Raw genomic sequence first — 20,867 nt, forward strand, 5'->3', positions numbered from 1 at the left:
GTGACGTGGGGATGGGGCTGGTGGCATGGAGGGGGGAATGGGGGGATTGGGGGGTGGCCGGTTGCTGTGGGGCCCCCCAATTTCAGTCCTTGATCTCAGCCCTGCTGATTTCACCCCCCCAATCTCAGCTGCTCAGTTTCAGCCCCAACCCAAGCTCCTCTCTGATCCCAGAGACCCCCCCCCCGATCCCAGTGCCACAAAACAGCCCCCCAATCTAAGCCCCTCCAGCCCCCCCCGTCCCTCCCTGTCCTCAGCCTCCCCCCAAAGCCCCCCCACGCCCCCAACCCTCTCCCTGACCCCAGCCCCCCCCATCTCCCCCCACATCCCACCCCGGGGTGCAGTTCCCCCCCCACTCCAGCCCCCCCGTGGTGGGGGGGGGTCACTGCCTCCCGCGCCGCGCCCTCCCGCCACCAGGGGGCGCTGTCCGACGGGGCGGGGCGGGAGGTGCCGCCGCGGCCCGGCGGCGGGAGCGCGCGCCCTTCGCTTCCACCTTCGGAGGCGGGGCGCGGTGGGGGGATTTCCGCTTCCGGGTGGCGGCGGCGGCGGCGGCCCGTGCTCAGCGGCACCATGAACCGGCCGAAGGCGGCCGCCGTGCGGCGGCCCAGCGCCGTGCCCAAGCCCTCCGGTGAGTCCTGGCGGGTTGGTGGCTGCCTCGCCTGGGGAGGGGATCCGGGTCCGGGTCCGGTCGCCGCGGGCCGGTGGTGTCACGTCTGCCCCTTGTCCCCTTGCAGCGCATCCACCGCCGGGAGACTTCATCGCGCTGGGCTCCAAGGGGCAGAGCGGCGAGGGCAAAACCGCCGTCACCCTGCTGAAGCCGGCGGCCCCCGGGCTGCCCTCCGAGCGCAAACGGGACGCGGCCGCCTCCTTAGCGGGTCCGGCGGGGCTGACCGGCTTGACCAAGCGCCCCAAGCTCTCCTCTACGCCTCCTCTCAGTGCCCTGGGGCGTCTGGCAGAGGCGGCCGTGGCGGAGAAGCGAGCCATTTCACCTTCCATCAAGGAGCCATCTGTCATCCCGATCGAAGGTAGGTGAGGCCTCGATGTGCTCCTGCAGAGAAGGTGAGCGAGGATGCAAACTTCAGTTTACCATTCCCTAGAGCTCCTGCCCAGGAGCCTTTCTTGAAGCCCACAAACTAATGCGTATGTGCTGTCCTTAAGGCCAAAGTCACGGTTTTGTCTCCAATCTTGTTGGCGTTGGGTTGTGTTCATCCTGCCTGAGAGCTGTTTAATAGCAGCGTCTGAAAGACTCCCTGAGGAAACCTCTGAGTCTGCATTGTGGTATTTTATTCATGTCTTTCTTTAGCAGACTCTGGGTCTAAGCGTTGCTTGCTTTTTGAAGCGTCACTCCATTTTCTGGTGTTTGACATATTTGCAGAGGAGTATATTAGAGCAGACCAACCAAAAAATAAGCAAGGGGTATTGTTAGGTGTAAACCAGAACTTTTAATAGCAATTGGGTAGGGAAAAGCCATTGCAGGAGCTAAAGGGGAGCTGGTCCACGCTTTGCTTTCCTGGTGACTGGCACTGCTAGCATTTTGGGGCAGGTTATTTCGCGTGAGGGTAACAGCTGATGCCTGTGTGTTGATGATTGCAGTTGTCCCCACGGTGCTGCTGGATGAAATTGAGGCAGCAGAGGCAGAAGGCAATGACGACCGTATTGAGGGGGTGCTGTGTGGAGCCGTGAAGCAGCTGAAAATGAACAGAGCCAAACCTGATACCACGCTGTACCTGAGCCTCATGTACTTGGCAAAAATCAAACCAAACATATTTGCCACTGAAGGGGTTATCGAGGTGAGGGATCTGCCTTGTTGGGACTCTTGGGCTTACTGAGGTATTGTTGCTGCCAACTTGCAAACGTAGTTGCAGTTTCTCTCAGGCCAGAGCGTGTCTTTGCAAATACCATACCTCTCTGGCAAGCTACTGCAATTCGTATTTCTTTTTCTAAAACTCTTCTATATGGTTTCTTGCTAGATGGTTCAATTATTATTTTATTTCTTGTGGACGATATTCCAGGCACTGTGCAGCCTACTCCGAAGAGATGCCTCCATCAATTTCAAAGCCAAAGGGAATAGCCTTGTGTCTGTCTTGGCCTGCAACCTTCTTATGGCAGCTTATGAAGAGGATGAGAACTGGCCAGAGATCTTTGTCAAGGTTGTTGAACCAGGGGTGCTTCTGCTGGACTGAGGCGTTGGTGGGCACGCTGGCTAAAACTGGCTGGCGTTGGGAAATGTGCATATGTTGGGGTAGGATAGCAGCAGATAATTTATTCCCGCTGCAGGAGAAGGGGCTATCCAGTGGCCTGTTGCCCAGTGTGGGGAATGCAGCTGGAGGAGGCAGAAACTGGAGACTTGGGCCCATACTGTATTGATAAGGGAGAAAACCGGAGTCCTTTTTTTTTTAAAAAAAAAAAACAAAAAAAAAACCCAAAAATCTCTACTGGCTGTTGAAATGCTGTGGCCTCCTTTGCCTTTTTTTGCCTTATGCTCTGCTCTTTTCTGAGATGCCTTCAACAATCTGTATTGATATGTGTCACAGAGACTTCTCACTTTCTAGTTTGTCTGTAGGGATTAAAGCAGCCCATTAATTTAAAAAGTCTAAGCTTTTAAAGACCAGCTTCTATATTTTGGTGGTAGAAGTTGTAAAATCTTTGCTAAAGCTTAATCAGCTTTGTTGCTTGAGAGGATCGGTGCCCAGTAGAGCTTGGGATGTGATGGTTTCGTTTTTTGCTCTTATGTGACTTGCCCGCAGTCATCTGGTCTGTTTTTCATCCATGCAATGGTTATGCTAGTTTCCTACTTTGCAACTGTATATTGAAAATAAATAAAAACTGGAGAAGCTCACAAATACTCTTAATTAACCAGAGGAAAAAAAAAAAGGCTTGAGCATGGCTTGTGTTCTCTTCTTCAGGTTTACATTGAGGACTCCCTTGGGGAGCGCATCTGGGTGGACAGCCCTCATTGCAAGACATTTGTGGATAATATCCAAACAGCTTTTAACACAAAGATGCCTCCTAAGAGCATGCTCTTGCATGGAGAAGTTGGACGTAGCGGAGGGGACCTTAGTGCTGGTAAGAAGATGAAGCAGGAATGAAGGGGTGGGGAGAGGATGGAGCCCGGTGAGCTTATTGACTGGTGAGAATAGTTTGTTACTGTATGTAGTCGCATAGACCAGCCTTTGAGTTCCAGGCATTGCTTTTCCTTTCTCTGGGGCTCTTTCATTTCTAGGGAATGTTTGAGGGCAGGCAGTGAAAGAAATTTGTAGATGTGCCTGAGTGTGATACAGTGTGAGGAAGTGACTAGTTGTGGCCTCCTTCAGTTTTGCTGAAGGGGATCCTTGAAAGAAGCTGAACCCATAAGAGCATGAGTGAGTGATCTCTAGGAAGAGGAATTGTCTCATGAAGCATACTGTGTGCTGGTCTGTCTTAGGGAGTAGCCCACACCCTTCCATGACGGAGGAGGAAGACAGCCAGAGTGAGCTGCTGATTGCAGAGGAGAAAATGAGCCCGGAGCAGGAGGGCCAGCTCATGCCCAGGTACAGTGCCTCTTACTCTCCCAACGTAGCCATGTGGCAGATTGGTCTGTGCTCACCCACTTCTGCAAAGCTGCAGCAGGGAGTTTTCTCCCTGCACTAGCTGTCCCGTGGCAATTGCTAGAGGATGTTGAACATCAGATAAAACTGATGCCAGGAGAAAAGAGTAGATTTTGTTTGTTTGTAATGCATACCACAAACAAGAAAGGATGCTGATCTCTGGACACGACAAAGTGTGACCACGCCAGGTTCTGTGGAAGTGAATAAATGCAGTTTGTGTGGCCCAGGTATGATGACCTCGCAGAGAGTGTGGAGGAATACGTCCTAGACATGCTGCGGGACCAACTCAACCGGCGCCAGCCAATGGACAATGTCTCCAGGAACCTCCTTCGACTGCTGACGGCAACCTGTGGCTACAAAGAGGTGCGGCAGATGGCTGTGCAGAGGCTGGAGATGTGGCTGCAGAATCCAAAGGTAAGGATAGAAGCTGTTGAAGCACAACTTTTCTGGATCTGGTCTGGAATCCAGCCAGGAGGGCTGCATACTATATGCCAGCTGTGTTTCTGATCTGTGATGGCAAGTGGCTGTAGCCTTTCTGCTCTTCCTCTGCAGTTGACCAAGCCAGCTCAGGACTTGCTGATGTCAGTCTGTATGAACTGCAACACCCACAGCTCAGAGGACATGGAAGTTATTTCCAACCTGATCAAAATTCGTCTCAAGCCAAAAGTCCTTCTCAACCACTACATGCTGTGTGTCAGGTGAGTGAGTGACCAGGTCTGTGACAGGAAGAGAAAACATTCTAGAAGATGTGCCCAGGGCCTTGACGGTTTCAGTGTCTCTGCATAGTGGTTTTAAATACCAGCTTGGACCACAGAGTGTTCTGTGTAACATTTAAATGAATTTCATTGGCCTGGAAGACTTCCAGTAATCCCTTGATATTGCTGGACATATGTGCTGCTCCATCCTCTTCACTTTTTTGTGTTAAATACTTCAAAGAGAAATCAAAACAGTGGGTCTAGCTGCAATGGAACTTCAGCTCTGATATCTCTGGTCTTCCCTTGCAGAGAGCTGCTGAATGCGCACAGGGATAACCTGGGCACCACAATTAAGTTTGTGATTTTCAATGAACTATCAAATGCAAGAAATCCCAACAATATGCAGATCCTGTATACTGTGCTTCAGCATAGCTCAGAGCAAGCTCCAAAGGTAGGTGTAGTGTCTTGCGTGACTGACGGTGACCCCAGAACCCCACTTGAGAGATTCAGTTGAATTGAGGCTCAAATGAAATCTTTTTCCTGGATAACTGTGTGATCTGTATCATACTGTTTTGAAATTCTGTTATTGCACTTGTTAGGAATAAACGTGCAGGGGCATTTTCTAACTCCCGCATTCTGGGTGACCAACCTGGTGGTAATGAAATTTCGTGAGAGAAACATTATAGCTCCCCGGGGGTCTGAAGGACAGGCATACCACCAGCATTGTTTCCTTGTGTCTTTTTATTTTGTGGATGCAGATACATTACAATGCACTGAAAGTTTTCTCCTTCTGTATGGCTTCAGTACCTAGCAATGGTGTTCCAGGATCTTTTGACTACTAAGGATGATTACCTGCGGGCTTCACGGGCTCTGCTGCGAGAGATCATCAAACAGACAAAACATGAGATCAACTTCCAGGCCTTCTGTCTGGGTCTTATGCAGGAACGGAAGGAAGCCCAGTATGCAGAAATGGAATTCAAGGTACCACTTTCTTTGACCCTTGTGCTGCTGGATGTAGTAGTGGTGTACTGGGCTCTTCTATATCTGTTTTCCTGGCCATTCTTTCTTTTGCTCTTTGTTATCTGAATGAGTCGGTATTTGTGTGTCTCATAGCAGCACTCCCCTATCCCATTTCCAAACATCCATGACTGTAATTTTTGATGACAAAACGCTTTTCCAGAAGGCAGCTTTGGGTATTGCTGATTCAACTCACTCTGTTTGTTTTTTGTTAAGGAGCGATTTGTCATCCACATAACTGATCTGCTGGCTGTCTCCATGATGCTTGGCATTACAGCCCAGGTGAAGGAGGCTGGAATTGCTTGGGACAAAGGAGAGAAAAAGAGTAAGCAGAACAACCTAGGTTCCCTCTGAAGATGGGCAGCTTGGTAGATATCTCCCCCTAAGGCTGGGGGAACATTGCAGCTAGGGTTAGGAGGGGGTATAAGCCCCCATTCTGAATAAAGGCATGGGGGTGCTTGCTATCATTATGAGACTGACAGAGTTGGGAGATGTGGCGTTTGCATGGCTGGGTGATTTTTATATCTATGGAAGTGGTTGAGAGGCTGGGGAAAGGGAACTGTGTATAGCGAGGCCTCAAGCCTGGAGGGGCAGCTGTAAGGATTACCAAGTACCTAATGCTGAGAAGACAGGCCTTTGGGGTGGCACTGAAGCAACTGCCCAGCTGTTGTCTTCTCACAGCACTAATTTGTCCGCGCTACATCTCAGCGTTTTGTTGCAGCACATGTCAGAAAGCAAAGTACACGTATTGTCAGTGCTGGGATGCTCAAGGCTGTCCGATATACCTCTTCCCAGTTTACTGTTGATGATTCAGAGCCCTGGTTATTATCTGCTCTTCAAACAGCCACTATCTCCTGCTTGACTCCTGATGGGGCTCTTGATACTTGTGTAGTTTGTAACCTGACTGTTTTTCAGACCTGGAAGTGCTGCGCTCTTTCCAGAACCAAATTGCTGCTATCCAAAGAGATGCTGTCTGGTGGCTTCATACGGTTGTTCCATCTATCAGCAAGCTGGCTCCAAAGGACTATGTGCACTGGTAAGAGAGTCAGCCTGGTAATCTGCTGTGCATAACCAGTCCCTTTCCCAACAGTGTATGACATATGAAAAACCATGCATATGCCAGGGTTTGGTTGGATTTCTCTCCCCTTATCAGACAGGGAGCAGAAACTGTTTTAGCAGGATTCAGGCTAGGACTGTCTCCCTCTCCGGAATTCCTTCAGATGCATCCTCTTACCAGATATAGACAATAATGGAAAATATTTCCGATTTGTATTATTTGGGTCCACCCAGTAGGGATTTTCCTGTTACCTGACCAGGCATGATCCCTGTGGAGCCCTTGCTGTTCTTTTGTCTGATGTCCTCTTTCAGGCTGTACGGTTGAAGGCTCCATAGATGGTGCTGTCTTCTCTGCCTGCCCCTGGAGGACAGGTTGTATCCTGGGGTCTGGTACAAGGCATTACTGAGGCAGGTCAAGCCAGAATTAATAGTAAGCGAGATATATTACTGAAAGTATAAAAGGCCAATGCCCATACTGTATAGTCCTCTATGTTACAATTCATGTTGTTACTTTTGCTACACTAGCTTATCTGAGGAGGATCCTTCATGTGTAGGATGGCAAGCATTAGCAGGATACTGGGGAGACTGGACTCTGAATGTGTTCTTGAGCTTCGCATGGGTGGTATTTACTGTTGTCTTCATCTCTACAGCCTCCACAAGGTGCTCTTCACAGAACAGCCAGAAACCTACTATAAATGGGACAACTGGCCCCCTGAGAGTGACCGCAAGTGAGTGCGTGCCCCACCTGTAGCTGGGTACAGGCGTGGAGCTGCTGTAGCTGGAGGCAGAGGAATAGGATGTTTTCTGGTGTTCCTTATATAGCTCTGTGTTGGAAAGGCTTGGAACTGTACTTAGATTTTGTTAATCTGTTACATTGCCTTAAAATTGAGGGATGTTGCACCATTCTCCATCTGTTCCTCTTCCTCCTTCACTCCTGTTCCCTGTGCCAAGCTGTTCTGTATCTTGATGCTGTAACTATAAGAACGGCAGCCCTGCACTGTATGGTTTACTGGGGTAACGTTAGGCAGCTCAGACTCAATGTCATGGTTTAACCCCAGCCAGCAACGAAGTACCACATAGCCGCTCGCTCACTCCCCCCCAGTGGGATGGGGGAGAGAATCAGAAAGGTAAAAGTGAGAAATCTTGTGGGTTGAAATAAAGACAGTTTAATAGGTAAAGCAAAAGCTGTGCATGCAAGCAAAGCAAGGAATTAATTCCCTACTTCCCATTGGCAGGCAGGGGTTCAGCCATCTCCGAGAAAGCAGGGCTCCAGCACGTGTAACGGTTACTTGGGAAGACAAACGCTGTAACTCTGAATGTCCCCCTCCTGCCCCTTCCTCTTTCTTCCCCCAGCTTTACATGCTGAGTGTGATGTCATATGGTCTGGAATATCCCTTTGATCATTTGGGGTCAGCTGTCCCAGCTGTGTCCCCTCCCTACTTCTTGTGTACCCCCAGCCTACTCGCGAGTGGGGTGGTCTGAGAAGCAGAAAAGGCCTTGACTCTGTGTGAGCACTGCTCAGCAATAATGAAAACATCCCTGTATTATCAATACTGTTTCCAGCACAAATCCAAAACATAGCCCCATACCAGCTACTATGGAGAAAATGAACTCTACCCCAGCCAAAACCAGCACACTCAAGCAGGCTGAAGTATAGAGGTACAAGGCAATGCGAGCAATATTCCCATAAAACAATTTGTTTCAGGTAGTTGCATTTGGAGCTGGAGACCAGGCAAAGGGTTGTAAACTAAGTTGTGATTTGTCCTCTGCTCAGATAAGTTCTAGGGTCTGTGGCGGGTTTCAGGAACCCTCACGTTGCTGTCAAAAAAAGCGTGATTGATGTCTCATGTCTCACGCAGCTTCTTCCTTCGCCTCTGCTCTGAGGTGCCCATCCTTGAAGACACACTGATGCGGATCCTTGTGATTGGTTTGTCGCGGGACCTTCCTCTTGGCCCTGCGGATGCCATGGAGCTTGCTGACCACTTGGTGAAGCGGGCTGCGGCTGTGCAAGCAGATGGTAAGACAGCACAAAGCTCCAGCCAGCAAGCAGTTCCTTCTGTCTGCGTGTCCTCTTATTGCCACCTAGGGCTGGCGTGGCTCCTACCATGTACCAAAGAGCCTTTGCACCGCTTAAAGCATGTTTTAGTCATGATGGCTAAGCATTTGGCTTAAAGCCAGACAGATACTGCTGTTGCTGTGTCACTAGAGAAGCTTCTTATTTTCTTCTACTGTTTCTCCCTGTTACTAATTTTCTGTCATGGAGTGTTTGGGAAATTATTGGTTGTGTTGAGGATGAAGGACTGTGAATAACCACCCAAAGTTTTGAGTTAGCATTTTTAAATTGAATTTAGTCCTTTATACATGCTGTAAAATGAATAGAAATTTTTAGGCCAGGCAGAAACAAAAGGATTGGAAGTTAAAGTAATTAATCTATGTATTGTATGCTCCTCCCAATTCCTTTTTTCAAACACTGTTACAGAATAGCAGTTACTAAAGCAGCTTTAACTCTTACCCCTTTTATGAATTCATTCAGCATTTGTCCGAATTCCTGCATCCTTGGAGAGTATGTCCATTCAGTTGAGCTATATGTGTTTGTGTCAAAGTTGAGGGGGTTGTCAGAGTTTGATTCTAAAGCATCTTATGTGCTCTTAGTGCTGACTGGTTAATAGAAAAGTCTAATCCAGATCTGATCAGTGCAAGTGGAATAAGCTAGACTTTGCTGTTGAATATCCTGTGAAAATGTGCCCAGCCTCTCAGTATAGCACTTTAAATGCTGAGCCATTTCAAATGGTGGAAGACTCAGAGTTAAGTTAGAGCGAGTCTGAAAACTTGCAACAAAGTTGAAATGCATTTTTAGTTCCTCTGAGCCCCAGAACTTCTGAGCAGATTCACTGCTTACCTGAAGGAGTGTATCTGAGATCTGGAAAAGATACAGGTATCATATTGGATGCATTTGGGAAAAAAACTGCCCTTAAGAATTTAAACCAAATTGCACCTGAAAAGCTCGATATCCTTATATATTGACTTGTAGCTTTTTTTAAGTGTTGTTGGGTTTTTGTTCCTGTAATATCATGAGAACAAGCCCACAATAACATAGTTGCTTGAAGTAAAATTTTTCTTATACTGTGATGCTTTTCTTGAAGGACTTTCAGCCAGGTAGACAGGTCAATAACTTGCTTAGTCTTTTCTTCTTCTCCTCCAGATGTCGAGGTCCTGAGGGTAGAAAGAATCCAGCTGATCGATGCCGTCTTAAATCTGTGCACTTATCACCATCCAGAGAATATCCAGCTACCCCCAGGGTAAGGCTTATCACCTAGACAATCTTGTTGTGATCTAGCTCATTTTCAGCTTGTGACTAACAATCCTAGCTCACAGATTTTAAGATGCTTTTCCCTATTAGTTTGTAATAACAAAATCATGAGGAAACCTTTGCAATGTCATGTTCAGGTGGGAATTTCTCTAGAGCAATTAAGACCTGAGTCATATCCTCTGCAAGCACTCTCACCTTTCTGCTCTAGAAATTTTCAGCTGAACCCTGCTGTCCCTCCTGAGAGAGTATTCTTTTTTTTATGAACCACTGAACTGATGTGGCTGAATCTAACCAGTGCATGATTAAGGAGAAAAGCAGTCTTCAGATGGGCTTAAGTAACCAAATCTGACCACTTGTAACTGTTGATGCTTTTGCAGGTACCAGCCTCCCAATCTAGCTATTTCTACTCTCTACTGGAAAGCCTGGCCTCTCCTGCTTGTAGTGGCTGCATTCAATCCTGAAAATATTGGTGAGTGTGGACATTTCTCAGGATACTATTCTGCTGCAAAAACTGGCCAAGGTGCTTTCTGCTAAGTCTGGTTGCCTGTGTTCAAGGCATGTGCTGGGTTGGTGAGATAATAGCAGTTAATTAACTGCGTATTCCCTGTGTGTGCAAAAATACGCAGTGCACAGATGTGGACCGGCATGTGGCCGGAATGGCGTTGTCTGTGCTCTGAGTGTGTTGAGCTGTTCCAAAGTGAGTTTGTTGTGTGTCTCCCAATCTTAGAGTGTGTAAGAATATATATATATATAAAGACCTTCACTTTTTTTCCTGTATTCCTGATTGCCCTTCTCTGCTGCAGGTCTGGCTGCATGGGAGGAGTACCCCTCTCTAAAGATGCTCATGGAGATGGTCATGACCAAGTTAGTATGCTTAAATCCCTACATAAATCAAACAGACCACCGAAAACACATATTTCTGAATGAGGTTTGTGCCAGCCGGCTCCTTCCTTTCCTTTACACTCCTTGGTGTAAAATAAGCTGGCTGGCAGTAATGCTGCAGTTTGAGTGGGAAAGGTGCCTTCCCCCAACAGAAATATTATAAGCAGGGGAGTAAAGCTGAGAAAAAGGGAGGGATGACTGTGATGTGCCTTGCTGAAAAGGTCTCGGTCTCCCTGGCCCTGTTGGGAAGCTGCCTTGTTTTTAATAAGTTGCCTAATGGAGCCGAGGTCCTGGGGACTTTCTGACTGTGGTTTGTGATTTTTGAATAGGCCAAGATAACCATTTCCTTTTTTAACTTATTTTCTCAGTAATTATTCCTATCCTCAATGTACCTTGACGGATGAGGAGACGCGCACAGAGATGATTAATCGTGAACTTCAGATCTCCCAGAGAGAAAAACAGGAGATTCTTGCATTTGAGGGTCATCTGGCTGCTGCATCCACAAAACAAACGATTACAGAGAGCAGCAGCCTCTTGCTGTCCCAGCTGACAAGTCTGGACCCTCAGTAAGTAGCCTTCTGCAGTCTGGCACTATCGTGAAATCCCAGTTAATGCTAGTCGGGAAACCCTACTGCTCATAAGGTGGTTGATGTGGGCAAGAAGAGCCCTGAGATTTGGTAGCCCATGGGATGTGTGTCACATTTGGTCTTTGTCCTTCTGTTGCCACCTGCATGTGGCCCTCATGCACGACTGAACTGGCTGATCCTTATCAACACCAGAGTGAAAGTATGTCTGGCTGTGGATAACTTCTTGCTTCTCTCACAGGGGCCCCCCACGCAGACCTCCACCACATGTCCTGGAGCAGGTGAAAAGCCTGAACCAGTCACTTCGCTTGGGCCACCTCCTGTGTCGCAGTCGTCATCCTGACTTTCTTCTCAACATCATTCAAAGACAGGTGGGCTCCCTTGATGGCTTAACTATGTTGGGATCTGACCCCTTGTCTCTGAAACTTGAGCAGAGTGAGGGTCAAAAGGAAGCTAAGTAAGATGCAGGGGAAGGTGGTATACTGCTCAGGAATTAAATGGTCAGTGTGCAGCATCTATGTTCTGCTGATATTGCATTGCTATTCTCCTGCTTCTTAGGCCTCATCACAGTCAATGCCATGGCTGGCAGATCTGGTTCAGTCCAGCGAGGGCTCCTTGGATGTCCTACCTGTGCAGTGCCTTTGTGAGTTCCTGCTTCATGATGCTGCTGATGAGTCGACCTCAGGTGAAGAAGAGGAGGAGGGCGAGAGTAAGGAGCAGCGTGCCAAGAAACGCCAGGTGAATAGTCTCTGGGGATCACTTCTGTTACCTACTTTCTGTGCATCCCAGATTTGATTTCACTGGAATGGCCAACTTCTCGCTCCACAGAGACAACAGAAACAAAGGCAGTTGCTTGGACGGTTGCAAGACTTGCTGTTGGGTCCCAAAGCAGATGAGCAGACAACCTGCGAGGTGCTTGACTATTTCCTACGACGCCTGAGTTCCTCCCAGGTGGCCTCACGGGTCCTGGCCATGAAGGTGAGCAGAATTAAAATCTTCTTGACTAGGGTTTGTCAGAAGCTGAGGGCAGAGTCCTAGATTCTCATGAGTCCGGAGCCAGCACAGTGAAATTGTTTCATGTCATCCTTCTTCAGTAACTTGTCTCAATCTCCAAACCCCATCAAATACACTTCTACTCCCTGCTGCTCAGAAGCCTTCTTTGTTCAACAGCCAAGTAGTACTTTTCTTAAGATAGAGCTGGATTTTGCTATGTTTCCTGTGAAGTTCAGGTGTAGACTCAGCAGATCATGTGCTACGTGGAGTAATTGGCAGCAGCTGTTGTCTGTGGGGAATGTAAATGAGTGAGTGTCTGGTGCTCTAGATCATAGTCAAGGCAAGCAGAATTGCAGAGCTCAAAGCTTATGCTTAGAGAAGACTGAAACTTCAAGCAGGGTAGCTGTCAAGCAAACACATTATATATGAAACCTGTTGTGTGCTGCATTTGGATCGTTCCATGATGTTTGAAGCTTGTTTCTATTATATTCACTAGTGTGAAACTAGTGGTCCAGCTATGGGTTCAAATGCAACAGCTGTGTCCGTGTGACTTCTGCAGGGCCTGTCTCTGGTGCTGTCAGAAGGGGGACTGCGTGATGGAGAGGAGAAAGATCACCCCATGGAAGAAGACTCTGGCGATTCTGAACTGCTGCAGGGATATCAGTGGCTGCTGAGAGACCTCCCAAGGCTGCCCCTGTTTGACAGTGTTAGAGCAACAACAGCTCTTGCCTTGCAACAGGTAGGTGTTAGTAGCTGGAAGGGGTAAGTGACCAGCTTATTCTTTGTCCTACTCATGCTAAAACAAATCTGAGCAAACTGCATGTGGGTGTGATATCAACATGTTTATATGCTTGCAGAAGAATTTTTCTTATGTTGATGCTTCTTTTCATTAAATCCTGATTTCTAATGAGAGGAATTCTTATTCTAGGCCATCCACATGGAGACAGACCCACAGACCATCAGTGCTTATCTGGTGTACCTCTCCCAGCATGCCCCAGTGGAGGAGCAGGGACAGCACAATGACCTTGCTCTGGTGAGAAGCCAGGTTGCTAGGACAGAGGGATTGCATGGGGGAGACCTGGCATGTCTCAGGGCAGTGGTAGGCACGTGACTTGCTGTAGCAGCAGGATGAGGTTTTGGGGAGCATGTGAATCTGATAACTGCGTGTTTGTGTTTCTGCGTATGTGTTGGAAGGCAACCTGTATCTTTGGTTTCATATCGTGAAATGATATCAGAGCAATAACCTCTAGTCCAGCAGCCCATCTCAGATGGTATGGGGAATGCAAGAGTGGATAGTGGTTTGAAAGAAATCCCACCACACGGCAGTGTTTCACAAGTAAGCAGGTGCTAAACCTGCTGTCACATGTATCTGGGGAGAGAATGGGAAGTCAGGAACCTTAGTGGTGGGATATGCACTCTCCTGTAACCAACATTAGATTTCTGATTTTTTTTATTTTTTAAAAAGGTTTGGGCAATTTTTTTTAAACAATGATTTATTTCATTTTTCTATCTCTGGGTGCTTTTTTCATTGCTTTTAAGGCTCATATGCTCCTTCTGCTTCGATAGATCTATTTAGATACGTGGAGAAGGTTAAATTATAAGAGTCAGCAGATCTGTTTCTTGACAGATATGCAGATTTTTACTAGGTAAATGCTCACTTTGTAATGGGATGCATCAGAATGCAGCTGTGCTACAGCTGGGGACACTGTAAGGTATCATAAGATACATGCAAAGCACTGGCATTTTCCCTGTTATGACAGTTCTACTCCTGACTCTACACCTTGATCTCCAGAGTGGTGTTAACTGGGCTGATGATGGAAACTGGAGAACGTGACACAATGAAACAGGAGGACCCGGCTGTGTTGTTCAGTAAAGACTTCACGGATCTTTTTGCCTTGCAGGATGTAGCCCGACTCATAGTGGAGCGCTCTACCATCATGTCTCACCTCTTCTCGAAGCTCTCATACTGTGCTGAATCAGATGCAGTGCTTGTTGCTCTTCTCTCCATCTTTTCTCGCTACATCAAACGCATGCGGCAGAGTAAGGAGGGCGAGGAGGTGTACAGCTGGGTGAGTGCCTCCCTGCGTTTCTTAAGCAGGTAAAAGAAACTGGACAAGTTAACAAAAGAGAAGCCCTTTGTGGATTACTAAGTATGTATAAATCATGTCTGACTCAAGAATTCCCTGATCTGAAAATAACTGGATGTTGGCATAATATCAGAGCCAAGTGTGTGTGTATGTAAAACGCTTTTTTAACTTTTCCTTGAGTATCTTTTGTGGCCAGTGTTGGAGATATTGGGCTAGGTGGAACTTTGATCTGACTAAATTTGTTCATTCTCATGTTCTCCTTTCACCTGTATCTCACAGATCTCATTCTCCTTTCTCTCCACACTTTTGTTAATCCTGTCTTTTTCCTGCCTTTTTCCAGTCAGAGTCCCAGGATCAGGTGTTCCTTCGTTGGACTAGTGGGGAAACAGCCACTATGCACATCCTTGTGGTTCATGCCATGGTTATTCTTCTGACACTAGGGCCACCTCAAGGTTAGTGAAGTGTGCTTAGATTTATTCAAGGGGTCATGGACAATACAGAGAGCCTTTCCTCTATCTGCCATCTCCTAAGAGGTCAGGCTGATGTTAATCATTCTACTCACAGGCTTGTACCTTGCAGTACTTGTTTGTAGCTGTAAGATCTGTCAGAATATTGTTGCACAGAATGAAGGATTTGCAGGCTTATTTTTTTGCCTTTTGCAGACAGGAGGAAATATTAAAATGATGGGGTGTGCCTCCCTGCTAAACAAGAAGGACTCAGACTTACTGTAGTGTGAGAACTGGGCACTCAGACACATAGTTCACATTTCCACTTGATATTGTTTATTCCCAAGTTGTGTCTGACCATTGAACAATAAAGTGTTCTGGTGTATTGATTTGTATAGAGAAGGGCAGGGTGTTCTAGGTGCTTATGGACATGGGAGATAAATTTTGTATCCACTCTTAAGCAGGGGATGGTGATTTTTATACCTTACTGGATATATGGTTCCCGGAGAAAAAGCCCCTTCCTACTGCTTTTCTGGTTGACACCTCAGAGGAGGCTCTGCTGCTCCCCGACTGGCTAAAGCTGCGTATGATCCGCTCTGAGGTCCCACGTCTTGTGGATGCAGGTGAGCCTGTGGGATGTTTGTTGGTGTTTCAGACCCTCCTGAAAGGAAAGGGAGAGGCTTCCCTGCTCAAGTCCTCTGTGTGCCCAGCCATCCTACTTGGATGCCTTTGGGTGGGGCCATCAGTCACTGCAGATGCTGCAGCTGAGCAGGCAGCTTGGATTTAGAAAGCAGTATGTCTCTGGATTTTGTGACAGTCACAATCTAAACATACAATAGATTCTTTGCTATGTCCCGTAGGGCTGTCAAACAGATGTACAGAATATGAGCTGGTTCTGGGCAGGGAATGTTGTGGGATGCTCCAGGGTGATTCCCTGCTCAGCCATGATGTGTAGTTCATGTACCAAGGTTTTGAGAAGGTATACAACCTCGCTAACCATCAGACCCCACAGGTTAATCCCCACAGCATTAAGAGCAGAACTCAGTGAAAGCTGAGACTGAAGAGGAGGTCAGGGCCTTTGGTAGGGCTCCTTACTGCAGTATGGAAGGCAGTTCCTCCCACTCTGATCCAAGTGCTGAATCTTGCTAGCTTTTATATGCAGTCACTATTAATTTTAAAGTAGGGGAGTGAGTCTGTATGGATATTGCGTTTTCTGTGTATTTTAAACAAAATGGGAGACTCTGAATTGGAATCCCGTCTTTGTTACAACAATTCAGATTGAACTAAGCTATGCAGTTGCCAGACAACAGGGACAGCACTGGTTCCAGAGGGCATGCATGCTGTGCTTGCAATGTGGAAAGCAGTGTCTGAAGGATGTAAGCTATACCTGTAGTTAGTTTTGTCCTTGCACGGCTCATCAGTCCTCTTTTTCTTCTTGGTATTCAGAGCTTTCGTCCCTTTCTTGCTAATTAAATGACAGCTCTCTATAGCCAGTGATTGAATTATTCAATAATTCCTGCCTGCAGCCATCAACAGGTAGGGTGGAAGTTATTTTTTAATACGAATTATTGGGTTCCTGAGGTTTTGATCAAATTAAACAGAAGATCAAATTAGCCAGTGAGTGAATTAACTGGAAGATGCAATAAGAAGGCAATGATGTGCAGAGGAAAGAAAATATAGTAGGCAGCTGTCAGACTTCTGGCTTCAGGCTCTCTGCACCCCTGTCATTAATGTGTCACTGTTGGTCCAGCCAAAAACACAAAGATCAAGTAATAAAGATTACCCTCTGTGGGCAATTCAGAGGTCTGAGGACTTGATGTTTGTATATTTCAGCCCTGCAGGACCTGGAGCCGCAGCAGCTGCTTCTCTTTGTTCAGTCCTTTGGAATCCCAGTTTCCAGCATGAGCAAACTTCTGCAGTATCTGGATCAGGCAGTATCTCATGACCCACAGACGCTGGAGCAGAACATCATGGACAAGAGTAAGAGTTTCATATGAAGCTGGCTAGGCATTTGACTTTCTTGAACACTTTTCACAAGTATCTCCTGTGGCTTGGAAAAATCCAAACTAGTTTAGCAAACTGTGCACAGGCTGCTTTGGCAGCTTGTTGTCACTGTAGACACCTCCCTAGAGCTTGTCTGGATGGCCCTTGGCTGTATTTCCTGAAATAGAGGAGGATTTTGTGGATTGGATTGTAGAGAGTCTAAAAAGTAATTTGGAGGCTACCTTGTAAAAGAAACAAGGCTTAAAAGCATCGTGTTTACAAAGTCCATAGGAACATCAGATTCTCTTCACTGTGGGAGCTGTACGAACAGCAATCAATTCTGTCGTGCTTTACTAAAGAGGGCGAGATGATGAAGTGTTCATATTTTTTTGTTTTTCAGACTACATGGCTCACCTTGTGGAGGTTCAGCATGAGAGAGGAGCGACAGGAGGCCAGACTTTCCACTCCCTGCTCACTGCCTCTTTACCAGCCCGCCGAGGTACTGCCTGGGATAGCCTGAACTTCTGAATACCCGTCATCTTCCAACCTTTTTTCCTCCATTGCTGTTGAGAGGGGACAGCAAGAGCTGTCTTCAAAAGGGTTGTGCTGCAATATATCAGCAAGTTACAGTTAGACACCAGTCCTTGCTAGAGTTTTCCACTCCTGGCAAAGGGAGACATTCCAATACTTTTAGAGTTTACTACAATGAGTTGTTGAGTGATATGGAAAAATAGGTTTTGCTTGACCTCGAGAGAAAAGCTGCTGAATTCCTCAGTAGTTAGAGACTGTAAAGCTGAAGGTGATTCAGTGTTGGGGCTCCAGATGCTAGCTAGCTACCATAATAGCATTTTTCTCTCTTTTCTTTTATTCCTCTTGCAGACAGCGCTGAGACTGCAAGGTCAAAATCTAGTCCTGAGAACTCTCAAGGCCAGAACCGAATCCGGGCCTTAAGCCAGGTCCGGGTTCTGGGCCCAGAAGATGATCTGGCAGGCATCTTTCTGCAGGTACTGGTATAACCTCTAGCTGATCAGCTGCTTCCCTGCAGCAGCTTTACAGAATCCGTTTCTCTTATACTTGCATCTTCCGACCCCTTCCTCCTGCAGTGTTTGCAAGCAATAACTATGAAAGCCCTGCATGCAATGAGGCTGCGCCATTACACCCTGGTGAAATTGATACTGGAAGGATTTTTTTCTTGTAGTTTGAACATGATGTGGCTTTTGATCATGCGTAATACTGTCAGTGCCTACTAGCATGTTACCGTCCCTGTACCTTGTTTGTTCTGTGTATAGTGCTTTTCCTCTCAGCAGTGGATGGAGGATTTGTGAAATGCTTGCAGGGCCTTGGCAGAAAAGCTGTGTGCAAATAGCATTTGTACTCTGGCTTGTCTGCTTGCAGAGCCTCCCTCTGTCCGTTGACTCCAGAAGGAGCCTACAGGGAGTTAATTGGCCAAGTTGGTTGCCTGTATTTGGGTAGTATAGTGATTCTCCCACAGTATCAGTGTTGATAGTCATGTTGGGGTTGCATAGATGCTGCGTATGTTCCTGTAGCAGGCGCTAAAATACTGAAAAAGCTGTATCAGAAGGTTCCAGTTAGCCCACAGTCAGTATAATTGTACAAGGTAAATCAGTCCTCTGCCTGAGGATGTTTATGGTATAGCAAGTCCTTTCATTTTCTCTCATAAACTTACTCCCTTCTGTATCCTACCAGCTTTTCCCACTAAATCCAGACCCACGATGGCAGAATTCAAACCTGCGCCCGCTTGCCCTGGCATTGCAGCAGGCCCTGGGGCAGGAACTGGCTCGCATCCGCCAAGGGAACACACAGGTGACTGGGATCACAGCACGACTTCTCCAGGCAGTAGCTGCACTGATGAACTCGCCACACAGCGGTGCGTTGGTGATGGCAATGCATCGTAACCACTTCATCTCCTGCCCACTGATGCGCCAGTTGTACCAGTATCAGGTGAGTGGTGTAAGATGAGAATCTTTGTAGCATTTAACAAAGAGGGGTGAGGAGGAAGCAGGAGGTCTGCAGTGCATCTGCTCTGCTATGTGCAGACCCTCTACCTGTGTAATGCTGGAAATGGAGCCTGGGGAGCATGACACAGAGGGACTCAGGTTGCCTGGACATAAGCATCTGGATGCAGGCTGGCCACATTAGCATAGCACTGCTGAGAATTGGGGCTTACGTGCAGGGTTAGGTGTACCTTACCTAGTCTGGTAACTGTGCAGCGCTGTGGATTTGCAGCTGTGGGTCTCTGTTGGTTTTGGGATCTCTAGTCTGTGCTGGTTTGTAGCATGGACATGTCTTGCAAGCCAGGGCATTTGGGACAACTTGAGGGCTGAAGTCTGTAATTCCTTAAAGAAATCATGAGAGCAGACTGAGATTTATCCAGTGAAATATCTCATTCCTTTCATCATGATGAAAGAAGGCACAAAGTTACCCTTAGTTATGCTAGGAGAGGTATTGTGGGCGCAACTGAGTCTTCTGCCTTGCATTTGTACCCTAGAAGCTGCTGCCTTCATTTGAGTGAGCTATGGTCCATCAGAGTAGGTGTGTTCTATGTATCCTTGGCAGTATGTGCCATTATCTGCACCTTTCCTGCTATCTTTGTTGTATTCTTGAAGTATGTATAAGCAAGTCTCTTTTGCTGCACTCCCCAGCGCTGCATGCCACAAGACACTGCCTTCTCCTCGCTCTTCTTCAAAGTCCTCATGCAGATGCTGCAGTGGTTGGAGAACCCTGCAGTGGAAGATGGTCCTCTGCGTGCTCAGCTGAAGGCCTTTGCTGTGCAGTACTCCTCAAGGCACAGGATCAGTGATGGTACGGGCATTGTGCAGCTTATGTGACTCAGAGTGCACAAAGTGGGACAAGAAAGGGACAGAAACAAAATTGCACCTAGAGCAGAAACTGCGGTGGGCTGCCTTTTAGAGAGGTACGCTTAGGAGTAGCGAAGAGAGGTTTTTATAAACTCTCTGAGGATGCAAACAAGTGACTTAGCTCTGAAGGTTTGCAGTACATACCTGGTAGCATCTCACCAAGCACAGCAGATCTTTCAGGGAAAATTTCCAATTGCTCAGGCCAGGAATTCTGTGCTAGCTGTAGTCCTGAAAGGTGAGCGTGCAAGAATACCTCTGGAACAAGGTCACTTATAGAGTTGTTTATCATCTGCCATCTGTTGGGAGAAGGAGTCTATAACCAAGAGCTTAGGCATGGAAATGGGTTTGTGGTTATATAGTTTTCTCTTAGCCACATGTCCCTGTAACATGGAGAAGAGCTGTCAAGGGTTTTGGTGGGAATAAAATGGCAGTAGTGTAGTGTGTTTGTATGTTTGAGTAATTGTTCCCTGGAGCTACATGGGGCATCTGTAGAAGGGAAGCCTGATGTGGGCTCTGGCTTGGCCCTGTGATGCCAATGCTGTGATTTCTTTGCAGTTCGAGGTGGCTTCTTGCACCTCACAGAAGCTCTGACTTTCCGTCATGACCCTGACTTGATCAGCTCCACGGTACGTGCCATCATTGCAACCCTGAAATCAGGAGAGAAGTGTAATGTGGAGCCGGATCTCATCAGCAAAGGTATGGCTGTCCTTCTGCTCTCCTTCCCTGTTGCAGCAGCAGGTTGAACTTCCAGCCCAGCAAGGGAGTGCCTACTGTGCAGGCTGTGGGAAGCTGCCTTCTGCCTGGATCAGAAAATGTGAATTGATCTAAACTTGGTCCTATCTTGTATCATCTCTTTCCCCTGCACTGGTATGTGGGTTTATAAACTGATCTGGGGCTGGGATTAAGTCTCTTGGCAAACTGCTGGTTTCTGCTTACAAAATGAGAAATGGAAGCCTACTATTCCAGATAAAAATGGCTTCCCTGTTCCTTACTGAACCAGGCTTTCAGGAATGCTGGACTGATTGCCTTCATGATACACTCTTATAAGGTTCCATAGCTCTCACCACATCCTGAATTTAATGAGTGACATTTTCTCCCTCTGCTAGTCCTTCAAGGTCTGATTGAAACTCACTCTCCGTACTTGGAGGAACTCCTGACAGTCCTCTTCTCAGCTACTGTTGAGACCACTGCCAGGTTTCCTGCCATGAAACCAATTGCTGTGGTGAGCTCCTTGTTGCTCCAAGACAAAGAAGAAACTCCAGTGAAGAAGGAGCTGGACAGTTGCAGGTGAGTTGCAGGCAATGGTGGGAATTCACTGGTAGGTCAGGGTTCACGACATCACCACTGATGC

At 47.3% G+C, this 20,867-nt stretch overlaps 1 protein-coding gene across 2 annotated transcripts in view; it reads left to right on the forward strand.

The window, feature by feature from the left end:
• The first annotated feature begins 538 nt into the window (after positions 1-538).
• The window catches only part of INTS1 (integrator complex subunit 1), a 29,940-nt gene continuing 9,611 nt past the window's right edge, over positions 539-20,867 (forward strand). Inside the window, exons 1-33 of one of the 2 annotated variants that reach the window (XM_075058412.1) lie at positions 539-625; positions 732-1,022; positions 1,591-1,787; positions 2,010-2,147; positions 2,904-3,063; positions 3,422-3,527; positions 3,812-3,998; positions 4,137-4,282; positions 4,589-4,730; positions 5,084-5,260; positions 5,513-5,621; positions 6,212-6,332; positions 7,003-7,080; positions 8,212-8,369; positions 9,555-9,651; positions 10,040-10,131; positions 10,466-10,526; positions 10,913-11,110; positions 11,370-11,499; positions 11,687-11,866; positions 11,957-12,106; positions 12,681-12,860; positions 13,050-13,154; positions 14,023-14,190; positions 14,549-14,660; positions 15,116-15,277; positions 16,488-16,634; positions 17,038-17,136; positions 17,517-17,641; positions 18,345-18,599; positions 19,301-19,460; positions 20,072-20,212; positions 20,623-20,803. In XM_075058412.1, coding sequence (XP_074914513.1) covers positions 568-625; positions 732-1,022; positions 1,591-1,787; positions 2,010-2,147; positions 2,904-3,063; positions 3,422-3,527; positions 3,812-3,998; positions 4,137-4,282; positions 4,589-4,730; positions 5,084-5,260; positions 5,513-5,621; positions 6,212-6,332; positions 7,003-7,080; positions 8,212-8,369; positions 9,555-9,651; positions 10,040-10,131; positions 10,466-10,526; positions 10,913-11,110; positions 11,370-11,499; positions 11,687-11,866; positions 11,957-12,106; positions 12,681-12,860; positions 13,050-13,154; positions 14,023-14,190; positions 14,549-14,660; positions 15,116-15,277; positions 16,488-16,634; positions 17,038-17,136; positions 17,517-17,641; positions 18,345-18,599; positions 19,301-19,460; positions 20,072-20,212; positions 20,623-20,803 — 4,811 coding nt within the window. In that variant the 5' untranslated portion in view covers positions 539-567. The remainder of the gene's footprint in view (positions 626-731; positions 1,023-1,590; positions 1,788-2,009; positions 2,148-2,903; positions 3,064-3,421; positions 3,528-3,811; positions 3,999-4,136; positions 4,283-4,588; positions 4,731-5,083; positions 5,261-5,512; positions 5,622-6,211; positions 6,333-7,002; positions 7,081-8,211; positions 8,370-9,554; positions 9,652-10,039; positions 10,132-10,465; positions 10,527-10,912; positions 11,111-11,369; positions 11,500-11,686; positions 11,867-11,956; positions 12,107-12,680; positions 12,861-13,049; positions 13,155-14,022; positions 14,191-14,548; positions 14,661-15,115; positions 15,278-16,487; positions 16,635-17,037; positions 17,137-17,516; positions 17,642-18,344; positions 18,600-19,300; positions 19,461-20,071; positions 20,213-20,622; positions 20,804-20,867) is intronic. The other variant, XM_075058413.1, reaches the window with a different exon arrangement.

This window comes from Buteo buteo, chromosome 27 (genome assembly GCF_964188355.1).
Source record: "Buteo buteo chromosome 27, bButBut1.hap1.1, whole genome shotgun sequence".
NCBI lineage: Eukaryota > Metazoa > Chordata > Aves > Accipitriformes > Accipitridae > Buteo > Buteo buteo.